At 42.8% G+C, this 17,930-nt stretch overlaps 1 protein-coding gene across 4 annotated transcripts in view; it reads left to right on the forward strand.

Moving 5' to 3' along the window:
* RASGEF1A (RasGEF domain family member 1A) overlaps positions 1-17,930 on the forward strand; it is a 159,110-nt gene that overhangs the window by 118,647 nt on the left and 22,533 nt on the right. For 3 of the 4 annotated variants that reach the window (XM_035330092.1, XM_035330090.1, XM_035330091.1), the window contains one exon: positions 15,661-15,840. In XM_035330092.1, the coding sequence (XP_035185983.1) occupies positions 15,667-15,840 (174 nt within the window). In that variant the 5' untranslated portion in view covers positions 15,661-15,666. Of the gene's footprint in view, positions 1-14,249; positions 14,427-15,660; positions 15,841-17,930 lie in introns of those variants that run through there. The other variant, XM_035330089.1, reaches the window with a different exon arrangement.

The following is a 17,930-nucleotide window of genomic DNA, read 5'->3' on the forward strand; positions in this document are numbered from 1 at the left end:
TCTAAATATTATTTCCTCTTTCGTACATATTATGACTTTTTCTTCCTCACTCCACCGGGGAAACAAATGGAAAGTTATTCACTATAACACCAGAAAAAGTTAACTTGGAGTGGGATGGAACTAGAGACCAACAGAAGCCTGAGTTTGGCCATTCACCATAGCTGCTTGTACATTATAAGAACTAAATTGTCTGATGTCAAGGCAGTATCAAAACCTAAGTTGACAGCCAGCTACACCCAGTCTATAGGGCCCACGTTCCTCATCAATTCACATTCCCACATACAAAGCATCTTCCTCCAGACTTGTTGCAGGCAAAGTCATTTATGTTCGCATGTGACCATAGCAGCAGCGCTAACAAAACTCCGGTCCCCAGGCTAAGGTATTATTTATGAGACCATCACTGAATAACAGCTGGGTACTTGCTCCTTGCATCTTGGGACCCAGCCAACAGAAGTTACACATGGTGCCTTTCCTCACCGATTTGTCTTCTCATTGACAGTAACAGTTCCTTTAACATTACAGACATAGCTTAGACACAGTCATAGTAAAAAACAGACATGCATGTTTTGAAATCCTGACAAAGACTGCCTTTCCATTTCTGACAACACGTGACAATATATATAATTGCTGATGTGGTGGGGTGCTGAGGTCAGGTTAATATTTATCATCAAGGATTAGTGGGAGAGAAAAAAAAAAAAAAAAAAGAAAAAAAAAAGAAAAAAAAAAAAAGATACCAAGGAGGTATCGTGATTCATTTAAGCATGAAACATGTTAGGCTAATGAGGTTCTTACCAAACCACAGCAAAGTTTCAGGAGCTAAGGATGATTTTTAGGTGGCAAAGTAGCTTGGACCAAAAGAGACAATGGCAGCTCTTCTTTTGGGAGCTTTGCATTTGATTTTTCAGGGTTCATTCTAACCCCTAAAAACTCAAAACAAAACTCCTTGGGTGTGGACTGAAACAAGAGGCTTGAGTGAAAAGACTGTGTGGAAACCACTGAGCCTGAGAGCCAAAACGAGCGCTCGGACCTGTGCTGCGCACACGCCTGGCAAGCCTGACGCAAGCGTTCATTTTCCTTGTCTGTAATTCTAAGCCCAACTAATTTACCCTAAGAGCTTTCACTGTAACCAAGGGTCTGGGGGGCAGGGACAGGAGGGAATTAATCTGAAGTGGCACCTCCTAATGAGCAAATAAAGATCAGAAACCTTGGGATCTACTTGTGCAAGAGCAGGGAAATTACCTTTGAGCATTTGATTTTCAAGAGATGAAGGAGAGAAAGAGAGAAACGGAACTGTGGCCACAGGGGGGAAATTTATGAGAAATGCAAGTCGTGTGGTTGAGGCAGCCTCGGGGAGTGCTGAAAGGTTTCAGAAGGTGGACAGATTCCTTTCTCATTAATGAAGGGGCCCTGACTCTGGATCCACTGAGCTCTCTGCGAGTGGAGGGCTATTCAGCAATCTCCTTTGATTGAAGGCGTGAGCTGCTGCCCGAGAGCTCCTGGAAGCTTTCCTTTTAATGAGGAGCTGGGGGAAGGGGGGGCAATGGCTGGAGGAGGGGAAGGAAAAGATGGGTAGCAAAAGCGCTGGTAGCTGGACATGGGACTTCAAGGGATTTGCAGGACGGGCCTCTGGGGGAAGGTTAAAAACTTACAAGGTAAGTGATGCCTTGCCTGGGCTTTTTGCTTGCTGTTCACTGAAAACTTCTCTGCATCTTCAATCCACCCTCAGCCTCCTACTTTCTCATAGTTTTATCAAATCAGTTATTCTGCTAGCACTGAACTTAAAGAGAAAAATGCTGATTTTCAGATTTTGCCTAGTTGATATAAGCTATTTGAGTAACGTTTAAATATATACATATATAAATAAAATCCTGATCAGCTTCACTGCTGCAAGAGGGAACATGCAGCTTGCTGTTCTGACTTGTGCACAGCCGTGAGCTCTCATCAGACTTTGTGTGGGCTTGAAATGCTCTTTTAGCCCTCTGCAGCTGAAAGCTGAACACACATTATCACTAAAAAGGATATGAAAGATGGTGCTGGGACATTTGCCATAAATATACAGGCATGCTCCTCAGAGCAATCAGGAATGTGAACAGATTAGTAGCTAGCGCAGTTTTGAGGATTGTAATGCCAGATAGCTGTTTCTGTTAAAGGTTACAATTTTATATTAAAAAATAATAATAATAAAAAAACAACACTTGAAACAAATTCACACCTGTTGCATGTGTCTGTGATATTTACTTGCTTGTAAGTGAGCTGCAACAGAGCAATGTGTTTAAGCACTGGCGTGTACTTTAGAAGGACAGAATCTTAAGTCACGTATCCAAACAACTTGGGCATAATTGCCTCAATGGATTTTAAGATACTTAAGGCATAAAAGAGCCTAAATTAAAAATAATATGAAATGTCATTATAATGACTATACCAGCAGTGCAAGTACTTCCATACTTCCTTTGTGACGCAAAGTGTAAAGTATTCAATTTTAAAGGCCCAACTGATGTTTTTACAAGGTATAATGTTATTAGTGTTTGGCTTAGCATTCAAATCTTTCAAAAGCAGTATAGCTACAGAAAATGCTTTGAACACACTCACTTGTAGCCAAATCTATTGAAGCCTTAAGTCTTCAGCTATTTCAGTGTTTGGACCAATCCATAACAAGAACTTCTGGGAATGGTTATTGTCCTCCCCAGAGACGAATTGCACATTATTTTAACCTACTGCGACATTCCAAACCACATCTCAGACCAGAGTTTGCAAACCCAACTGAGGATACAATTTTATTTGCATTTATAAAACCAGCATGGATTTACCTCATCGGCTCCCCAGCTAGCACACAACAGTGCACTAACTTAGAGTCTTCTCAGGCACGGCTCTCAAAGAAACCTGAACTGTTAACTACTGGAACTCTGTGGCCATACAGATGCCAGAGGATTGAGCACAAAGTCTAATAAAACCCAGGATGACACACAATTTACATGAATTAAAACAGTGTCACAGAAAAACTAGAGCTATCGTTTTCAAAAGCATACTTGAGAACAGTTGAACATATTTAAACATCCCTCCCTTTCCATTTTAACCACTTCTGTGCTCCAAAAATCACTTGCAAAAGATCTCATTTGACTCAAAATGAGAAACCAAAGTACTACATAGGAATAAGTAAACCTAGCTAATTAATAACTACTTTCTAAAAACAAGTAGGTGACTTTTAAGCAACTACTTTACTGCCCAAAAGGTATGGTACAAACCATTCTTGGGAAAGGAGAAAATATATATATATATATATATATATATATATATATATATCAACAACAAAAAACATTTTCTATTATTTATTTATCAACAATAAGAAAAAATGAAAGGTGCAGAGAAGAGCTGGGGTATATTTATAAAGCGAGGGATTAAATTTTCAGTTATATCTGCTAATGCTACTGGTGTCTATAGATGTGTGAATTCAGTTTAAACAGCATTTTGCTAGCTTTTATCAGCTGCCAAGGAGGATATATCAGCCCCTTACAGTCTGCAATCACTTTGTTGATTACTTTCTAAACTGAGCAGAGATCTTGGTGGGAAACGGAATGGGAAGTTCAAGATAAATCTAAGCACTGCCTGTGTGTGTTGACTTGGGGTTCAGTGCTGTGATGTCCGGAGTGCTATGATCTCAGTTTGGTGGAGCTCCTAGGTGTGTAGAATATTAAGTCACATTGACAGACAGTATTATCTAGGGAGTAACAAGATATGAGCAAAATCTGTTTTTTTTGTTTTGTTTTGTTTTTATTTTTCTAGGCACATTAATGAGGTGGTTTGTGTCCACATTTAAAACAAATTCTATACAGAATCTGATTTTAAGAGTCGAGCATGTCATCACTAGGAGAAATGGTTTGCAAGGAAAAATTGTAATGAAAAAATGAGGCCATTTACCTCAGTGATGAAAATAGTAACCTATGATTGTAGAAAATAATGATATGGGTTATTACAAATTATACAGTAGAGCACTAGAGTGCTTAATATGATAATCCCCCCAAACCAGTTCTCAACATTTCATACATTGCAAATGTTAGGAGGCAGATGCTAGTGAGAGGCTGGCTGCTCGTATCTGCCACTACGTTGCAGGACAACGGCGCGCTGTAACATTTGTGAGGTTGTATGAAGCATATAAATCAGTCAGCTTTTAACAACTGTACTTATAAAATATTTAGAGAACTTCAGACAGGAATTAGGCACACGATGAACTTCAGCCTCTGCAAGTTTCCTTCATTTGATGTGATCAAAACCAAACCAAGCACAACACTAAGCAGTTCAAGCAGCCATCCCTAGCCCAGGTCTAAGCCCTGCTCTCCCCAAAGTTTCAGATGCTCGTTTATCTCCCATTCCTGCAGGAGAACCCATGCGTCTGATTGCTTTCTCAGTCTCTTGGGCAACAAGTGCTGTTTCAAGCCATAAACTTTCTGCACATCAACGGCTAATTGGGCAAAGCAGGACCTCACAGTCTGCTCCCTCCCAAGCAAATCACTCAGCAAATCCTGCAGCTTGAAAAGCAAATATCTTCCGATTCTCGCTGTGCTCCTCACCAGTCCACCTGAATTTGGGCTGAGCTGAGAGAGGCAAGGAGGAAACAGGTGCATGCAGAAAAAGAAATAACAGATACGTGGAGGTGTTGATTTCTGCTAACAGTCTTGCAGCACCAAAGGGAAAGGAGTGATTAGGTAACTGATGACCTACCTTAACTAGGGGCTTTACCTAAAACCTGCTTAAACTAGTTCTGTTGCCTTCAAGGAGTTTTGAACCAAGACCAGATATGCAGCATTGGACATGGTAACCTAGGTCACCACTCCAATGAGATCATTGTGATTTTTAAAAAATCATTTATTTTTGAAAGAACGGGGAATGTCCCAACACCACTAGCAAAAAAAGCACCTCCTCATGCTTTAAAACACACACATACATACACTGCAAGAACAATGCTGTTTGCCGACTTCACGCTCTTTGATGTGTGAACGTATGAGACAATTGGAGACATTCCAGTTATCGCCAGTTCAAAGTTAGGCCAAAATTAGAAGCGGTTATGAATAATGCATTAGGTTTTAGTGGGAACAGCTATGCTGAGTAGAATAAAGATGAAAGTTCAGCTTACTTGTTAATATGTGAAATAGGTAAGCAGCGCTGCTGCCTTAGACAGAGCTGTTTGGAACTGCACAGCCTCAGAAGTTCAATTAACAAAACATATGTCAAAACAGAGTTTTGTGACAGGTTATAAATTGCTTTCAATTGCACTTCTGATGTTTTCAGAGTAGTACTGGAAGCCTAACTTTCCAGTGAAACCTCCTCTAACTTCTTTATGCGGCTTTTCAGAAGAAAAAACCATGTCAGACCTATTATCATTTGGCACTGCAGGCTAGAAGTTGTTTCCTGGTCAGAAGGTGTATCCTGGGAGGCTCCTTAGCCAGCACCGCAATACACTGAGACAGATCCTCAAAGGGTGCTAAGCAGTCTCTTTCCATTAATTTCAGCAAACTTAATGATTTCCTAAAAATCTAGTATTTTAAGTAAGGAATAAACTACTTCTGGGTAGAAAAGCTTCTAGATAGATAAGCTGTTCTTGCTTGGATGTCTACAGTATGTACCAGATAGATGCCCAGTGGGTATTCCAGCATTGCATTCTATTAGCGCAATTCAACCTTGTGAAAAAGATCGAACCTCAGAAGATGATCATGAGAGTGCAGGCTGTAGAATGAGAAGATAAATATAGGTACTTCTTTGGTTTTGCATTCTAAGAAACCTGGTTTTCCACTCATTACCCCACATCCTCATGTTCATTTTGAGTAATTGGAAGGAAGCCTTTCTGGTAAGGCAATGGTTACCACTTGGGCATGGTCAGCAATAAGGACCACACATCTTTGACAAGGGTATCTGACAACAGGCCAGAGATGATTTTTCTTTGTTTTGCCTATAAAGTTATCTGTACTGTTATTTACAGATGCCCTTGCTGACATCCTGTGTTGCCTTCCTTCACTGACTTCAGTTTAAGTTTGCTGGCGGTTTGCAAACCGTAAAAATGAAGTCATTGTATAAAACAATCCCACATTCACTAGGTTTTATTAGGAGTAAACAAGCTTTAGCAACAATAAAAATTGTATCAGTCAACAGACTCACTGGGGATTACAAAACAATAAAGAACATATTTCAACAAACAAATTTGTAGTACATCTTACAAAAGTTAGTTAATGTACCAGCTAGTATGAAATATGTTCCACAAATATCATGTAACGCTAGGGCAATTCTAGGCTTTCGTTTACTTTGGAAAATAACTACCAATACAAACCATTAGTGTACAGAGTGCCTTTCCTCTTTTGTCTTAAAATTTCAACTCCATTTCCCAGAACCAAACCGTTCTACTTGAGCAAACCCTCCTTTACGTCACCAGGCGTAGATGGTAGATGATGTCAAACGCCTACCCCTCTAACAAGAGCATGCAGCAATTCCTCCTGCATCACCCAATTTTATGCTGATGGAACACAGCAGATCCAATAAGCAGCATGGAAGTAAGCACAATGCCTTTTATCTCCTTCTCTGGGCTTGTCTTGCACAAAGTAGAATACAACAAGGAATCGTACAGCCTACGTAACTCAGTGATGTGAAACAGATCAGTGTGTAATCATAGGAGTAATTTGCCTACAATGTTTTATATTATGCTCATAACCATTCTTGGAAAAACATAAAACAACAGAATATAGTGTCTCCAGTTAAGTAGAGGCCGTGTCTATAAAAAACTTAGGTTGAACACAAAGTGTTTCTGCATCTCACTGATTAAGATTTAGGCTAGACTTCATTAATGAATTTGAAAAGATCACTATTCAAGTAACTTAATGCATTTGCAGCACTTCATGTGAACCAAGTTTCATTTTTCACTTCAGGATTAAGCTGCCTGATACCCTTTCAGTTAAATCTATAGCACAACGGACTCCCAGCGGGATGGCTTGTCAGTTTAGAATTTCTAGCTCATCTTCACCGTGCACATATCCTGTGGGAGAAGCTAGCGAGAACAGAGCAAACTAGAAAATGCTTATGAAGTATTATTCTCCTACACGAGGAAAAATAATCTGATTTTCAGTGCTATCAGTCACTACTGCAACACAGTTAAGTCATTATTTTTAAATAGCTGCATTTGAACGCAAGGCATCTGGACATCAGTTTCCTGCATACAGATCTGACAGAAATGTAAGAGTACTGTCTGATCAAAATTCCCTTACAGCTACGAAAATTAAGGCTGTCCAGGAAATCTGCAATAGCACAGAAAAGCATACAAAGCTTTTACTTTTATTCCACCAGCTCAGACAGTAAGCAACCATGTACCAGTTCAGAAGGCAAACCAGCACAAGGGAAGGAATGGAAAAAAATCCCTTCCATTCTTGCTATCCCAAGTAATTTAAAACTTACTTTTGGCTATGTCTATTATAATTATCATGCAATACACGATTGTATGAGCATGAGTTTTACACAACATTTCATATTTTGCATGTATAGTGATGTCAATTTGTTTTGAAAGGTTATAGAGAGAAAACTAAATAACAGAGACAATAACTGTATTTTCCCAAGCTAGTGGAGGCCACTCATCCAAACACCACTTCATGACTCTTCATGAAATTTATTTGCATTGCAGCCATTTCTTAAAGATGGCTACCCATTTCACAAGCCCAGCCTCTCTCTCCATAGCTTGTCTCCCCAGACACATCCACGATCTGGACCCATTTCTGGTTTGTCTAGCTCTGGAGAAAAAAGGCGGTCAGGAAAGCTGCATCAATCATGGGAGTGTGCTATGAACTGTACAGAGATTACAGACGCAAGCTCAAGTTTCTGACTCTGACATGACTGTTTGTTTCAGGGAGATTTGTCATCCCCACCCAAATGACAGTATTTAAAAAAGCAAATGTCCAGATAAGTTTAAGAAAATCCCCAAACCTGAACTAGGAGATAGCTAGGAGTAGAGCAGGCTCTGCTCATGCCATGTACAGCCTTTACACAGCAAGAATTTTGTCTGATGAGGAACACCAGTGAGCACAAGAAAGGACAAGTTTCCTCTGGGGAAACGACATCAGCTTTAAGTTTCCCACATGTTCATACCTGGGGAACCCCCTCTGAAGTTGCTAGCTGAAGTGACATCTGTTTCTCACCACTGGAGCGAGGCAAACAGCAGCAGTAAGGCTCAGTCTCGGGTACATCAGAGAACATACAGGGCTCCTGAATTTACTCAATTTGTTTTATACTATCCAATCCTCCTTATTCTGGTGAGGGGAAAAGGAGGAGGGAAGGATATAAACGATAACATTCAAATAAAATAAAAACAAAGTTCCCCAAAAGATCTTTACTGTTGGTGCAATGAATTTGAAAAAGGCAAAGGAAAGGGAAACAAGTTGGATAGATTATTATCCTACTGACAGTGAAATAACTAAGTGTTCCACCTCACCAAAAAAGACAACCTATGAATGTGGAGACTACTGTAACTAGGTAGCCTGTGTAACAGCTAACTTTTGGATGACTGCCAGTCCCGAATGGTAAAGCCAAAAAGTTCAAGGTGCACATTGTTTATTTGTCATCAGTTATTTGATTTGTGACCTGGTCAATACAGAGCACAGGGAAAATGCAAGTTCCAGGGAGAGAATAAATCTCTTTTATTTGTAGTTCACATACATTTATTCTCTTATGCAGATATTGTCAAAAAGAGTTGGGCACAGCAGCTCGGTCATGTTAATTCTTTGACCAATTCATGTCAAGCTCCTTTAGCAAAACAGAAGACTAAGTAATTGTTCAGTTAATTTCACTCATGGAAGAAAAATATATAGTTTGCTTTTGTTTTACTTTCAACGTTTACGCATATATAGTAAGGGGGTGTTCAGTCCTCAATTTTATCAAGTGCAAAAACTGACCACGTAGGGTCATCGTGTTTTAGTGTTCCATGTTTGACGTTTATTTTGGGTTAGTCTGGGGCTGTGCCCCATGATAAATAAAAAGGCTAAACTCACGTGTAGATGAGACAATATTGTATATTCTGTACTACTCAGCATCAACTCAATATACATTTGTTTATTCACTATGCTTGTGATAAAATAGGGCAAGTCCTTCCCATGTGCCTCAAACTATACTGAAACACACGGTAGCCAATCCATCTACACACACATTCCTAAGCAGGCTTGGGCACTCATCCATCCACTTGCCAGCTCCCGTTGTTCATCAGAATGTTTTCTTAAAAATAAATTCATTTTTGAATGCCTAGTATTTTGGTGACAAGTTTCTAAAATCAATCCATATTTATTTTCTCAGTGTTTCTCCTCGCCTTTTACTTAAGATATTAATATGCATACGTCGAGGTTCCTAGTTGGGTTCAATCCCAAATAAAGTAATCGGAATTAATCCAACAGCTGTTAACTGCCTGTACACTGAGTAGAGTTTAGGCCACTCTAAAACTTCCCTAATAATTGTTGCTGATCATCTTATTGGTATCAGCAAAAAGAATCCAAGCAATAGATGTGCACAGGAACTGAATTACTAGCGGTAATTCAGGTAAGAGATACATTACGTGTCCAACAGAAATTTGCTTGCAGCAGTACCGGTATACAAACAAATTACTGCAAGTGAGCTCATCCACCCAGCATTCTCACCGTCGGCTGTAAAATCAAATTTGTAAAACCAAAGAGACTGAAAACAGGGGGAAAAAAAAAAAAAAAAAAAACAAACTGATCATCTCACTGACCTTAATAAATCTTCCAAAATACCTGTGGGAATGCTAACAATGTTGCTGTTATAGGTTCTGCTAAAGCAAACAGAGGGTTGACTTCTCAGATTGGCAGTTTTGATCTGCTAATTGTGATACCCCAAAGCCTATAGCACTAAAAATAAACGTCTTTTTTGTTGAGATGGTTTAAAAAAATAGCAACCCACGTGCGTTTACAAAAATACCATATCAAGAAGATTGACATCAGCACACATGCAGATTTTTTCTTCCCCTGGGCACCAAATTGCTGATGTATGTACATGCTTCTGTCTTGGCATAATTGATTTTCACTTTCTGCACGGTGGCACATTCTTGGAATAGTTGGTGTTGCAGCAAGCATGAATATGCAAGTGAAGGACAAAATAGCTAGGATTAGACCAGAACGCCTTCATTTTGAACCCAAGCTTGAACCCATTTAAAATAGAATATCGGCTGCTTTTAAAAATTCAGCTTAAAAAGACCCTAAAAAAATAATAAAAAGAGTGCATATTACATTGACATGCTTCTGTTCTTTCACTTTATAGTCAAAATCACACTGAAGCACTCACAAACATTAAAAACAGCCTATGTTTTTTATGTCTTTTCTTTGAAAACAAGACACGAGCAAAACCGAGCAGATTCCAACATCTCCACAAAACATACAACAAGAATAAGAAGGGAACAAATCTACAACTGTAGCAGAAGCAGCTGTTCAGCTACACCCTGATTGCCTAAATTGGCATTTATGCATGACATGTTGTCGCAGCTCCTTTAAGCAGAGCAGGCTAAGCCAACTATCTTTTTCCGAGATCTTTTTCTGTCACTCACTCTCTGACTAGCTCTCTATGCATTTACAAGTCTGACGATCTCAGGTCATTTGAGATGTTCCTGTTGCTACATCGGTGATTCAAGGAAGTATATCACCCCTTTTTAATCTGTTTTGTACGCGCGCGTTTGTTTTTTAAACAAACCTGATTCATCCGCACCACCAAGAACATAAGGACACCCATGATACATTACCGCAATGTTTCCCAACTTGATGTACCCTAAATCTCAGTTATCAGGCAAGTTAATTCCTAAAAAGAACAGAATTCTAAGACCAGAACACGTATGAAAATTGGGAACCAAACTTACTATTAGCGAACTTCCTTAGGCGACTGTGCCAAAACAGCCATTAGCATCTCAGTCAGTACTGAGCAGCCACACCCCAGTATCATAGTCAACGTGTGTCACGTTATGGTAATAGCCTGCTGTGTTGGCACCAGCACAAACAGCTGGAAATCAGCACCATGCCCTCTCTGAATCCTGGGGAGGAGCATTTCTTTCAGTCCAACGGCAAGATCCAGTCCTGAGCATCAGCAAAAGATTAGTTTCACAGTGCTCAACAGTTATTCTCAATGGTGTGTCACAGGCCTGACCTCACGCCAATAAAAACATAGTTTGTTCCCCAGACAGGTAGGTGAATTTCACACCTACTTTTCCACTTCAGGTAGCATTGAAAACGTAGAACAATGAAGCACATCTTAAGTTGTTCTTATGTTTTCAACTTGGTTTGCTCTAAAAATTGCCGGATATCTCAGGGGTAAAGCTGGTCAAGACCTCTTCAACACAACATTTTTAAAATGGAAAATGCCTTTTTAAAACTACAAAATTCATGGGCTCTGACAAAACTATTGTGTGGAAATAGTCATCACGTCCCAGGTCAGAGAGAGAGAGAGAAGCGTGGTTGATAGTAACCACAGACTGACAGCTACAGCATTCAATCCCACTTCAAGTCCCAAGCTTAAAAAGCCTTGCTGAGTTCAGAACCATGATTTGAAGCTCTTGTCTCCCACTCCCATCTGCTGCCAAGTTATTAATGTGCCATCAAATTATTCTGCAGTATGAATCTCTGAAATTCAGCAATGTTTGAATTCATCTAAAAGCTGCTTGAGAATAGGTTTCAAATCTTAAAATTTGTATGCAGCAAGGAATCCTGGAACATCTGTGCAGCCCAACAAATAAGTCTAAAAACCTATTGTTCCCTAAAGACATTTGCCTGCAGCTTTGAAGCTGCACCTACATTCTGCTCCTGAAGTTGTAAGTTCTTACACTCTGTACTAGCTTGTGTCCATGCAAAAGCCCCACCCGAGGCCGCAGTTGTTACTGCTTGTAGAATTTGATGACATTTCCTGGACAAATTCCATATTTCAGACCCAGATAAAATTGATTGGTCTATAACCAAGGCCACTGATCAATAAAAAACACGTATAATAACGTGCATTTTTAATTCACCATTTTTTTCCATGCTCCAAATGATGGTATTAGGCTATATTCATGAAAGCCTTCTGAAATGTAAGAACCAAGAATATATTGCTATAACCATGCTTGTAACTGGCATATCAAAATGGTTTCCAAAATCATACAGCTCTGTAGGGGCACTGCTGGAGAGGGACATAACATGCTCCTCCTATACCCTGGCCACTCTCAACACCAGGTAGATCCCCAAGTAACAGTTTGGTCTCAGAGTAAGAAACAAGGCTACACATTAACTCAGGTTTGCTTTGGAAAGCTTTGTCCCATTTTGTTATTTAATCAGCACTGTGAAAAATGCCATCCTCAGTTAAGTCCCCTTTCCACGTCTTCTCCTCTGTTTTTGTGCCTCTTGGCTTCTTTTGCTGCAGATGCTGGGCCTTTAAATCAGGCTGGCGTACTCGGTTACATGAAGCCAAACAACAACTAGATCCCTATGCAAGGTGACAAACATGCATAGCTTGACAATGAAAGCTACGAAGACAGCATTTCCGGGAGAGTCCCTTTATACTTGAAGTTATAGTCTCAGATCAGCATTAATGATATTTGTAATGGCTTGCTTCTCTTAAGTACGGTTACGTTTTAAACACACACAAAGGCACATTTGAGTCAGTAGTTTCCAAAACGCTGGTTTATAAGACCACTGGAGGAAAAAAAAAAAAAATCCTTCCCTGACTCATTTTATAGTCTTCACTCACAAATCAATTTCTCCTTCACTTTCACCCATTCTTCTTTGCTAATATTCCTTAATTTTCCCAGGTTATTGACTAACAGCCCCCCAAGAGGAGATGTGACTATATAAGGAAATTCAAACAGTAAAACAAAGACGTGCTGTCCAAATATAAAAATGGACAAAGTAATGCAACAGAGTGAAAACGCATCCTTATCAGCATCTCACAGATGGGCACTGGGGCTCAGTGGGATCAGGCAATTCGGACAGCAAGTGTGCGGCACACTGGCAGGAACAGAACCCAAATGGTGCTGTCAGTGCAGGTCCTTGATCATAAGGCAGCAGAAGGCGTTACGCTGTGTATGCTGATGTTAGCTGGTACCGGACGGGCTGAAGCAGCCGTGGAGACAGGCGGGCATTGCTCTGCTGACTCACGCTGCAGCAAGAGATTCCCCGACCGGCCCGGCTGAACCTGCGCAGCGTTGCCTCAAGTTGTTTTTGTAGCGAGCCGCAGAACAAGCACAGACTGCGCTGGTTCCAGTCGCTCTAGGGTCCGCCCACCAGGAACATGAGGCAGTGCAGAGTGAAAACATCTTCAAAATGCAAGCAATTTGTTCAGGAACAGAACTTACGTAACTCCAACAAAACAAGCGAGCAAGCAAAATAATTAAAAAATAATAATAATTAAACCTTAGGGAGTTTCTGTACCTACAGATTTCGGCGTTCCGAACGCAGATAGCTAAAGGTCATCATCCAGGCTTTACAGAAAAAGAAATGATAAAGTGATTCATATGTTGCACGCTACGTGAGCTGAATTTAGGTCCTCAGCTTCTCTGTCTTGTAAATGTTACCTTTGCAACAACCTCCCAAGACGACGTGATACAGTGCCCCAAAAAAGAGCATCATGCATGCTAGAAAAGGAGCGGTGCACCTCCCTGGCGCCTTGCTTTCTCCAACACGTGCCAATATATACACACATATGCGTGTGTACAAGCACACACACACGTATCTACACACATATATATAGTCATGAAATACACACACACGTTTATATCCTTTATATAGATGTACAAAAAATGCAAACTGAATGTGACTGCAGAAAGGAGGAACAATATGGAAACCAAAAAGCAGGGCTTGTGTTTACGCCTGCTTGAATTTGTGACCGGAGCCCGGTTAACTCCGCGTTCCCCTCACACGGGTGTGTCACGCTGCGAGCCCCAGCGGACGCCCGAGCAGGGCAGGGAGGCAGCGCAGCACGACACCGGGTGTCTGTGTCTGTGCGTGCTTGTTTGCGGACCTGCTGGCGCTCCCAGCGTCGGCACGGGGCGGGTTACCAGACCCCACAGCCCCCCACCCGCAGCACCGCCTCACGCCCCCGGGTGCAGGGCCCACACGCGCGCCCCGCGGGCACGCGCCCCGGCGGCCCCGCCCCCCGCCGCGGAGGTCGCCATGGGAACGGGGAAGCCGGGCCGAGGGGAAGCGCGGGGACAGCGCCCGGGGCTCCGGGCCTCGAGCCCCGCAGGCGGGCAGCAGGCGCGCGGCCGCGGCCACCCCCGCGCCGTTGGCCCGGCTCCGTTTGAACGGGCCCCGCTCGCGCCCAGCCAACGGGCGGCGCGCTGGGCGCTGACGTCACGGGCGGCGGGCGAGGGGCCGGCGGCTCGGCTGGGCTCGGAGCGGCTCGGCTCGGCTCGGCGCGGAGCGGGGCGGCTCGGGAAGATGAGGGTGAGCGGCGGGACCCGCGGCGGGACCCGGGGCGGGCAGGCGGCGGGGCGCGGGGAAGTTTCCCCAAAGTCCCGCAACTGTGGTCGGGCTGCGGGAAGGAGCGGGGCTGTGCGCGGGGTGCGCGTCCCTTAGGGGGAGCCGTATGAAGAGAAGAGCGGCTCGAGGCGCTCCCTGACCCCCGTGCTTGTGTCAGGGTTCCTCAAGGGGGTCCGGAGCGGTGCCCCGACACGTGCGGCGGCAAGCAGCGGGCGCTTCGCGGTCCTGCCGTGCCCCATCCTCTCCCCGCAGAGCGGCGCCCCCCGGGCCGCCTTTGTTGGGGCCGGTCCGGCAGCCCCGGTCCGGCAGCGCCGCTTCACCTGCCGCGGCTGGGCACGGGGCCGCCGCTGGTCGGTGGCGCTTCCTGCCCCGGCGCCCGGCAGCGGCGTTCGGTGCGGGTGCCTGCACGTAGCTAAGTTGCTGCCAGTTCTAAACAAACAAACAGAAGCAGCCCGGGCTTTACTCACGGAGGTGGCTGCAGGGTACCGACAGAGCTCGTGGCCAAGGGGAGGGAGGTGGAAAGCCCAAACCTTCGGGTGCTTTTTGTGTTAACGACAGCAGGTTTGTTTCCTAAGCAGAAAGCTCCAAGAGACTGCTCCCAGAGCCGTGTATTTCAGCATGTATTGCGGCACCCCCTCCCTCCCAGCCCGGGGTGTCACATACCAAAAAAAAGGCATTTTTGTTCAAATGGTGTGACACCCCCCCCTGGTCCCAGTGACACTGACGGGCAGAAGATGCCCTTCTGCAGAGACCCTGGATTGCATCCAGCTACAGGAGTAGTAAAGGATTGATCATCACAAGTGAAGTATTGTGCCCAAAAATCTGACTTCAGAAACGTAAAAAAGAGGAGTATTAGGCCAGAGTTTCTGTTGTTTGTTCAGTAAGGCAGAATTCAGAAAGCATTTTACATTTCATCCCTGTTCAGTTTTAAGAATAAGAAGAGAACGGAGAAATCAAGTGCAGCAAAAAGAACTGGTACAGCTTCTGCAGCTACAGCCTCAGTGACAGTTTTACGTGCATTTCAAAGCCAGAAGCCAACTCCAAGACATGCGGCTGGACTCACAACAAAGCTCAAATGCCCAGGCTGCGCGTAGTCACATATTGTGTGCAATATATGCCTCTGATACCCGTGCATAAGACATACTCAGAGAAAGCTTAACCTTAACCCTTTTGTTTTTTCCTCTCCCCACTTCTGCAGGAAACTATGCCCCAGACGCCAATATTTTCCAGTATGCTTGGTTCCAGTTGTAGTGGGCAAGTGCAGCCAGACATGGGAGAGAGGTGTGTGGACCCTGTTTATCAGGACGGGAACATAGTTTCTGGATCGCTGGAGGCCTTGATAGAGCGCCTGGTGCCCACCATGGACTATTATCCAGACGTAAGTAGGCACTGAAGACGTTTTTTTTCTTCTCATGGTATTTTTGCATTAGTATCCAGATTGGTGCATCCTCAAGAAATTCTACCTCCTCCTGATTTGAGATTAAGATGTAGACTAAAGATGCACTGATTTCCTTTGCAGTATTTGCTCCATAAATATGTTGCTCAGTGGGGGATACTTTGTTTGTTAAGAAGGATGCCTGTTAGAAAGGTAAAGCCATGTTGAATCCAAATGGGTGCCTTGAGAACCAATTAAAAGCAGCATTAGCCAGAATTTTCAATCCTTCTAAGCTACTTTACCTCTAACACAGCCGAGATTAACTTTTAACCAGCTCCTACCTAGAGAAGTAGACCAGCTCTTTCAGATCACATCAGCTCCAGTATTTTTTTACCACTTAATTTTCTATGCATCTCCTAGCTAGACCATCAGAAAAAAAAAAAAAAAAGTTTGTAATTATAATGCTTTCTCAACACATTTAATGGGCAAGTGCTGTAATAATGTTTCTGAGCCTGAAAATGATTTTGCAACTGATTAAATGTCCTCACTGCCGTCCCCTGAAGTAAATGTTACTGATAACTGTAGGGCATGCAGTAAGATTCTGAACTTAGGATATTATTAAGAGACCACTTTATCACTTAAATTGCCCCTTTGTACCCATTAATGAAAGATGTTATTTAAATTGGTTGTCAAAGATCCGAGAGGTCATATAGGTTGTATTCTGTCTCAGTGTGAAAAAGCAGCAGCTATGGCAGAAGCAACGCCACTCTTTTTAAGACTGATAGGGCAACAGGAAACTGCATTCAGTACTGACTGGTATGTTGAACTTCCACTGTTAGTGGGCCATGCTAGAATCTATACCTCGCAGTATGTCTCTCAGTCTGATCCGTGTAGAACTTTTTACTCTTGTTTCATATGAGTCACAATAAAATCCCCTCCAGCTCACACATACACACCACACAGCTTTACAGTTGCCACGCACAAAAAAGGCACTCTCCGTAGGGGTTCAGTGGGCATAAGCAGCAGAATTTCCAGCAATTATCAGTGAGAGATTAAGAAGGAAAGGCAAAATGAGGATGTTTTAATTTTCCAATTCAATTGGAAAAGCCTCTAATTTCAACATGCGCTATCTTTAGTGGATGCTAAGTACCAAGTCCTTTTATAAAGGCACAGAGGAATCACCGTGGTTGGGCATTAAACCTATTGCACCCCACACAAACACACGGTGTAGAGCAGATGCAGAAGAAAGTTCAAGCTTGAAGAGAACCTTGAAACATGGCATACCAGTGAAATAGTTCCAGGCTGCAATAGCTAAGCTTTCCAAGGACTCTGCTCCTTGGATTTTGTTTAATACTAGAATGTAGTTATTTGCTGCTTGGATTTCTGGAATATCGCTAAGTTTTTTATGTAGCTGCTAATGCACATCCCTTATTGCAATATAGGATCTATTTATAACACAGCCACTCTGAAAATGGTTCCATAAAGCAAGCATTACTTAGGGGGTCTGTGACTTATTTTGGAATGCTGCTGGTTTCCATGGTGCTATCCCATACCCTGCGCAAGGGAGCATCGCAAACCACGCAGGCACAGACCCCACCCTGGGAGGCTGCAGTTTAAATAGACAGTGAGCTGACAGCTGGGAGAGATACAGCAGAAGCAATCAAGAGAGCTCCTGGGAAAGGGAGACAGAAAACAGTATTAAGACAAATACATCTCCTCTACAGCAGGACACATTCTTTTAGTTAAATTAGATCGCCCAATTCAGCTAAAAGGATTCGTTTTAAGATGAATAGATAAATAAGCTTTGAATGACGTGAAGAGGGAGCTGTATTTGAGGCGATGCAAATTTTGCATTTCAGTTCAGTTTCATGTTTATGCTTAACTTCATGCCCACTTCTATTTTGAGGGAATTTGCCACAAAAGGTTAGCGCGATAGCCACTTAATGCCGATGTCCTGTCAGAAGAGGGGCCAGCTCTGTTTGTTCAAGAGGAAGGTATAAGCACCTCCCAGTTGCCTGTCTCTGGCCACACAGGCAGAGAAAGGGGGCAAGGCAGCACCCATTAATTCTCACCAAGAGAAGCTATTGGTTACG

Source organism: Oxyura jamaicensis, chromosome 6, assembly GCF_011077185.1.
Source record: "Oxyura jamaicensis isolate SHBP4307 breed ruddy duck chromosome 6, BPBGC_Ojam_1.0, whole genome shotgun sequence".
Classification (NCBI taxonomy): Eukaryota; Metazoa; Chordata; class Aves; order Anseriformes; family Anatidae; genus Oxyura; species Oxyura jamaicensis.